This window comes from Oncorhynchus gorbuscha, linkage group LG08 (genome assembly GCF_021184085.1).
Source record: "Oncorhynchus gorbuscha isolate QuinsamMale2020 ecotype Even-year linkage group LG08, OgorEven_v1.0, whole genome shotgun sequence".
NCBI classification, from domain to species: domain Eukaryota; kingdom Metazoa; phylum Chordata; class Actinopteri; order Salmoniformes; family Salmonidae; genus Oncorhynchus; species Oncorhynchus gorbuscha.
Window position 1 is genome coordinate 15710856 of NC_060180.1, and position 7449 is coordinate 15718304.

At 40.9% G+C, this 7449-nt stretch overlaps 2 protein-coding genes across 2 annotated transcripts; one reads left to right on the forward strand and one right to left on the reverse strand.

Moving 5' to 3' along the window:
- Positions 1–921: 921 nt before the first annotated feature.
- LOC124042254 (interferon-induced protein with tetratricopeptide repeats 1-like) lies at positions 922–2609 on the reverse strand. The gene is made up of 2 exons (XM_046360666.1): positions 2558–2609; positions 922–2251 (listed from the first exon to the last, which is right to left on the reverse strand). Exons 1-2 carry the CDS (start codon positions 2581–2583, stop codon positions 922–924), a joined length of 1356 nt encoding a protein of 451 aa, XP_046216622.1. The 5' UTR covers positions 2584–2609.
- Positions 2610–4978: 2369 nt separating this feature from the next.
- Positions 4979–6792, forward strand: LOC124040765 (cholesterol 25-hydroxylase-like protein). Its single transcript, XM_046357854.1, has one exon. The coding sequence runs from the start codon at positions 5038–5040 to the stop codon at positions 5968–5970; it is 933 nt and encodes a 310-aa protein (XP_046213810.1). The 5' UTR covers positions 4979–5037; the 3' UTR covers positions 5971–6792.
- The last annotated feature ends 657 nt before the right edge of the window (positions 6793–7449 follow it).

Sequence of the window (7449 nt, forward strand, 5' to 3'; positions counted from 1 at the left end):
GAGCAACTTCTGAGAAGGTGAAGGATGTATTGTGAACTCAACTGACACTTATCACCCTTCATTCCCCCATTGTTTTCCACTGAAACATTCTGTGCTGTATTGTGGTGTTCTCTGTCTCTGACCGTGTACCCTGACCCTGACCTTGTACCGTATCCATGACCTTCAGAGCCTTAATCAATCAAACTCAGACCATAGCTGATGACAGTCAATGTATTTAGTCATACAATTTCAACTGGATATCCACAGCTATGCATTAAGAAATTGTAGTAACCTACTGGGATAGTGGTGTATTATAAAATAACTTGTTGTTGTTTGCTGTTACTGTATTTCTTTAATTAATGAACTCTTAACATACTACCTTTATTTTCACAAGAACTTACAAGATATTAGACAGTATAATATTACACATTACATACATTTTCCAGAAACAGACTCTATTGTGCCCAGTGTGAAGAAAATAAAATAAATAATATCCTATTGTTCTGGATAGTCTGTCTGTCAGGCTATACAGGGCCTCTACTCTATAATGAAACATTTAAAATAACATATTAGTTTGTCTGTAGTACATAGTCCACAGTTAACTTGTACAGACTCAATTCAAAATGTGGATTCCAGACAGTTATTGTCATGTTAGGCCTACATATTTATGACTTTACTCTCAGCCTTGAATTTCCTTTCCAGTGTTAGCATTGAAGATCATGCATCTCTCAGCAATCCCAGTAGTAAAAATTAGCACAGACATTTGGAATACGAAGGTATTCAGTTTGTACTAAATTAAAATTTGTCCTAGATTGCCCTAGATTTGTCCTAGTGGTATAGTGAATATATTTTCCACATGAATCAATCATAAACAGGTTATGCAAATTTGACTGATTCGACAAGCAGTTCTGGTTAATTCAAGCCTTTATTGTAAAAAAAGGTCTAGAACTGGCTGGCAGCACCTGCTCTATCAAGTCCATTCATAAAGTCATCCAGAAAGTTCACAATTTCCTTCGCTCTGTCACCTCCATTATGGACATTTGACAACAAAACACGAATACTGCTGTCACGTAGGCCAGTGGGTAGCATAATCTCTACTGCCTTCTTGTGGAAATCAATTGACCTGGAAGCATCGTGTTTGGCAAAAAACAGATGTTGGGCATACCTGTTGTAGAATTTTTGTAAATCCTGTGGTTCCATTCCTTCTATTTCAAGAAGCAGGTCCTCGAAAATCTTATCTGCTCTATCAACTCTGCCAGATTCTTTGTACATGGCAGACAGTTCCAGTTTAACTGCAAGGGATTTTGGGTAGAGTGTGACCACCTCTTCATAAAGGCTGACTGCATTTTCAATCAGAATATGCCTCATTGGGTTCCTTTTCTCTTCCAGAGAGAAAATCTTCCATTTGTAACACTGCGCAAGACGCTTTTTCAGGTGGCGTGAATCAGGTTGTCTCTCCAGGGTCCTTCTTGCCAGGTCAATGCTTGAATCATGAGAAATGTAATCTCTGAAAAATGATAGTAAGAGTCCAAATCCACCAAAGCTGTCCAAAGGCTTCTCTATCACTTCATCTGCAAGTTTACGTGCTTCCTCAACCTGGCCGCTATCTGCAAGCCTCTGCAGGTACATCACTGTAATGGTCAAATGTTCTGGATCCAATTCTCTAGCAATCCGTAGGTTCTCCAACATCTCAGATCGCAGCCTCGGGGTAATGTCTTTATTTTCAAAAGATTTACTAAATGCTATGGCGTAACCGCATCGCAGCACCTTGTTCTCAGGGTCCCCCTTTAAGGCCATCTGGAAGCAATGTACCGCTTCCTTCCTCTTGCTTACATCAAACTTATTCAAAGTCCAGGCCCTTTCTCCCCACACTACAACTGGGCAGGGCGAGGGGTTGTCCCTCAGTAGTCTCCCCACCTTCTCCACATAGGTCTGGCTCTCTGTCAGCTCCCCTTGGTGATAGTGCACCCAAGCCAGGTTCCCATAGTGGACCACCAGACTTAGCTCCACGTCGTCTGGGCTGTTTAGGCGAATGGCCTCTTCAGCCTTCTTCAGGCATTGAAGAGCGTCCTCTGTGGAGCCCAAAGCGTGGTGTAGGTAAGCCAGGAGGTTGTACAGATGACCCGTCCAGGAACAATGAACCCCCTCGCTGCTGATGATATCTATCAGGGTTTCTCTGAGACTTTCCAGTTTAGATCTGCTGTCGTCCAACTTCCAGGTGAAGTGGCATTCCAAACCCTGCAGCTTAATTTTCAAGGAGTTCTGAGCCATTCTGGTTTAAAAAAGACAACAGTTCAATCAAAATAGCTTAGAACTAACAATACTTAAGAGAGATATTTCAGACATGGATGGTGAACCAAGGACCGGACTTGTTGAGAGAGAGAGAGAGAGAGAGAGAGAGAGAGAGAGAGAGAGAGAGAGAGAGAGAGAGAGAGAGAGAGAGAGAGAGAGAGAGAGAGAGAGAGAGAGAGAGAGAGAGAGAGAGAGAGAGAGAGAGAGAGAGAGAGAGAGAGAGAGAGAGAGAGAGAGAGAGAGAGAGAGAGAGAGAGAGAGAGAGAGAGAGAGAGAGAGAGCTTACCTCTTAGTTGGACAAGAGAAAGACATCTTGTCGTCTCTGAGTTTCAAGAGCAAATGAGTGTCTGATTAGATACCTCACTGACTTTTCTCCTGATTTTATACTGTATGGACCACATTGTTATCTTACAATCAGCTGATCATGCTGTTTACTGCCTCACTTTACAAGCAGTATCAAAGTTTCATTTCTAGCCATAGTTTTGTTTCTAGCAAATAGAGACTGAAGTGAATGGTCATTGAAGACACCATTCCAATATCATTTACATTTAAAGATCAATCAACTTTAATCAACCAACCAACCGACCCATCATCCCAATTACTTAATATATAGGTATATGACATTTCTGAAAAATGAATGCAAACATAATTCAGCCTTTTTTACTTTGTGCAAAAGTAAGAAACACGTCAGTGGATTTCTAACGGACCCATTTTAATTGGCAGTCACAGAGATGTTGAGTAAACACGTTGAGCCAAAGGAGGTTTTGTGTATCACATCTTACAGATTCAAGTGTATTAAGATCAGAGAGCAGGCTCTTTCGGGTCCAAGGTCTAGATGTGTTGTACACCAGATGTAAAGGTTTCATATTTTATGGCATCAAGTGTTTCTTATTTCATGACATCACGTGTGGTTCAGCTCCTCTTGGTGATAGTGCACCCAGGACACGTTCCCATAGTTGACAACCAGACTTAGCTTTTTTAGATACATTTTATTATAATGTTTGAAACATCTTATGATACGAGTTCTTCTCCTTAAGAAATCAAAAGCAATGTTTCGTTAATGTTAAATCGCCATGTGCCCCTTTAAGAGCACACAAGAGTTGTGGGCTAGGCCAGGGTTTCCCGAACTCGTTTGCTTTTTTCCCTAGAGCTGATTCAAATAACCAAAGCTTGATGATGAGTTGGTTATTTGAATCAGCTGTCTAGTGCTAGGGAAAAAAACAAAATGTGGCCCCAGGATCGTGTTTGGGGAACCCTGGAGTTGCCAATCCCTGCATGAGACGATGGTGAAGTGATGCATTGACTTTATTAAAACACTAGGTGGAACCTTAAACAAAAATAAAATGCTGTTTTTTGTCAAGCCATTGACAGGAAAAGAGTGTTGTATTCCACGAAGACTGAAGGGGTAGTCTACTTTATAGTGATGGGCATTCCGGTCTTTTTGGTGAGCCCGATCATTTTGCTCCTTTCAACTAAAAGACCTGTTAATTTGGCTCTCAAATAGTTCTTCATTCTATAGTGCTTAAACTTTTACATAAAACCATACAAAAGAGCACATCTGTAATGTAAAGCATATCCTTTTACCTGCCATTATGTCACAATGTGACATACAACTTAAAGTATATTTTTATCTGACCAAATTAATAGACGGCCTGCAAAGAAAATGTAATTATTTTTTTAACACAGTTTGTGGACCAGAATGATGCTCTCTCCTCACTACCTATTGTTCCTGCAGTGAGGAATCTCCAGATAATATTTAAAATAACTTATCTACAGATAAGTGTTGTTGGCAGCTCAAAAAGCAGTGGTAACAGCAGGCTAGACAAATCTGGGAGACCAAGAAATGTCTCCTCCACAGATGCGATTCGACGTTCACCAACAAGAGCCGTTCAAAAAGAAACGTTCATTCACGAATGACCCACTGTCACTACTACTGTACTGTACAACATCAAGAAGATCAATAGGTGTGCAGTGTAGTGGGTATTTCAATAATGTAATGTACAATAGAAGTTTAAGAATGTGTGAAATACTGTACAGTAGGCCTACTGTCAATATGTTGTCCAATGTTTCTAAGATAAATTATACTGTGATTTCTGGAGCACTTCTGAGAAGGTGATGTATTGGGATGGATACTGAAGTCTAGTCACCCTTCATTCCCCATTGCTTTCTACCAAAACTCTGTTTCTGACCGTCTACCCTAACCCTGACCTTGTACCAACAGTACAAGTCAGAATTTTGGACACACCTACACCTACTCTTAATTTTTTATTATTTTCTACATTGAATAATAATAGTGAAGACATCAAATATAAAATCAAATCTTTGGGTTACTACATGATACCAAAACAAAGATACACACAGTTGGAAACTATAGTCCATGACCATGACGTGATCAAATTATGTATTTACCTGTCTATGGTTCAAGCGGGTGGGAAGGTGTTGTCATAGAAGACCATTTGAAAACAGTTACTATCAACTATGTTAAACTAATGAATAATGACTTACTTCATTGTCTGAAGCATTTTGTCACCCTAAACATAATTTTATTTCCCTTTGAAAAATGACATTTTGATTTGAGGACAGTTGTTCATAGACATAGAGGGTTAAATAGTTTGGAGAGTGAAGCATGTCGTTCCCTCCTTGCGGAGTTCCCCAGCAGGAAAAGACTCATAAGGACCTGCAGAGCGTCACACAGAGTAACAATACACCCTCTTTAAAAGGCAGGGCATCCTCTACTGCAGACTGAAGACCATTCGATCAGTAAAGATGGAGCCCTCACTGGAGTCCTCCTCTCCTTTCCTGCTACAGACTTTATGGGACAAGATAAGAGCACAAGAAGACTTTCTCCGCTCTCCCTTGTTCCCTGTCCTGTTCTCCATGACACTCTATCTGAGCTGCTGCCTGCCTTACCTGTGCCTGGACACCCTGTCCTCCAGAGTAGCCCTGGTGCACCGCTACAAGATTCAGTCACAGAGCAGGGTGACCTGGGCAATGGCATGGAGCTGCCTGGCTACCTCCCTGCACACCCACGCTGTGTTCATTTTCCCCCTCAGTGTTCTGCACTGGTACTGGAGACCAGTGGTCCTCCCTGCCCAAGCCCCTGGGTCTCTTCGTGTGGCCTGGGACGTGTTAGCCTGTCTCCTTCTCTTTGACCTGCAGTACTTTGTGTGGCACGTGCTGCACCACAAGGTGCCCTGGCTCTACCGGACTTTCCATAAGGTGCACCACCGCTACACAGCCACCTTCGCCCTGACCACAGAGCACTCTGGGATCTGGGAGACCCTGAGTCTGGGCTTATTTGCTGCAGTGAACCCTAACCTGCTGGGCTGCCACCCGCTCACCAAGATGTTCTTCTTCACCCTGAACATCTGGCTGTCTGTGGAGGACCACTCAGGTTATGACCTGCCCTGGGCCCCTCACAGACTGGTACCCTTTGGGCTCTATGGCGGATCTCCACACCACGACCTCCACCATCTCAAGTTCATGGTCAACTACGCACCCTACTTCACACACTGGGACAGGCTGTTCGGCTCGCTGCTGCATACAGACAAACCAGACACGTTTGATGTAGATGTGTTAGATGCTTCAAAAATATGTGATACAGCATCAAGTGGTGTGACTGATGTAAGCCACGCACCAGTGTATGAGACTACACAAAGCTGTGTGAAAGACTATGAGGTACAGTTCAGAGGAAAATGAGGAGGACCTTTTCTCTGACTGTTATTTGGATTTTTATGAATAATGACTAAATTATGTATACATTTGCTTAGAACGAAAACTAAACAGAATAGTACTATGTCACTGTGTGAATGTATGAATCTTATCTTTGTTTTTTTAAATTGCAAAACTGTGAAGAAAAAAATGGAGAATCATGTGACCAATGGACTATTACTGTAAAGCTGCTTCAATACAATGAATGTATGTATATGAGTGTATATATGGGTGATTCTGCAACTTTGGCCACTTTGGCCATGCAAACTTTCAGAAAGTAAAACTTATTCAAACACTATTTTACCAGTATTGTACTTGTCTTTGATTTGTCCAGAAACTATATCTGATAATGGCTGCGATCATACTATTCAGGAATGTATATATATTTGTCCCTTTTCCCAGACAGCCATAGACAAATGTAATTTCCATCACGTCATTAAACATCCATTTTTGTTGAAAATCTAAATATCATACAATTGATTTATGACGGAGTTCTTATACATTTGTGCAGGAACTTGTATTGAATATTATTTTAAGTGATTTTTAAGGTTTCACGATGCCTGAATGTATAAACTTGCCTTGCTGACAGCTGAAAACATTTATTTATCATGAAAAATAAGATATTTCCACCCAACCTTTTTGTGAGATTATGATAACAACCGTATGATTTCCACATCTAAAACAAATAAATGTATGTAAATTAAACATAATATACTAATTTACCTCAAAAATATGGGTTGTGATGGAAATGACAAGGTGTGGTGGAAATGTGTAAATGTGTAAATGTGAAATGACTTCTATGTTAAAAATCAACAACATATGAAAACAAAGTGAACTGCCTGGATTTCACTGGTGTATTTACACGGGTACTGTAGTTCTCTGCAAAGTTAATATGTACAATGATCTCCTCTTTCTCCGGATTCTCTATTCATTCTCTCAGTTTGGAGTATTGGTGTCGAATGTTGTACACGTGTTTCCCCAACTTCTCTTTCAATCCGTTGGAGAAGTCCTCCAATAGAATCTGCAGTGTGCCACATACCTTTTATTTTACTGTCAAATGTACAGTGAACTTCTCCATGTTTCCCTCTTTGTTTTTCTTCTCTCTCTCTTCAGCTTTGTTTTTCCACTCAAACCACTATGTCTGCTCACCAGCATCAAAGTCAGATATTTTAAGCTCTTTGGCTTGGCAAAGAGAGCACTCTCTATACATGCACTCTGTCTTCAGGTTCTCACAACCCCAAAATGATGTCTTTTGCAGAATTCACAGTAGGAAATTTGAATTTCTGAATATTCCCTCTTAAACTTCTGATAAAGGTTCTGAATTGTGCCGTTCAAGAAGCGCTTCTGCTTTTTCTTCTTGTTCCTAATTTCTGTGTCCTTTTTCCCCTGTTGTTGCTCTGCTGTTGTCATCACGTTCATAGAATCTTGTGATTTTCTCTTCTGTGGCAGTGCTAATTCGGATACACA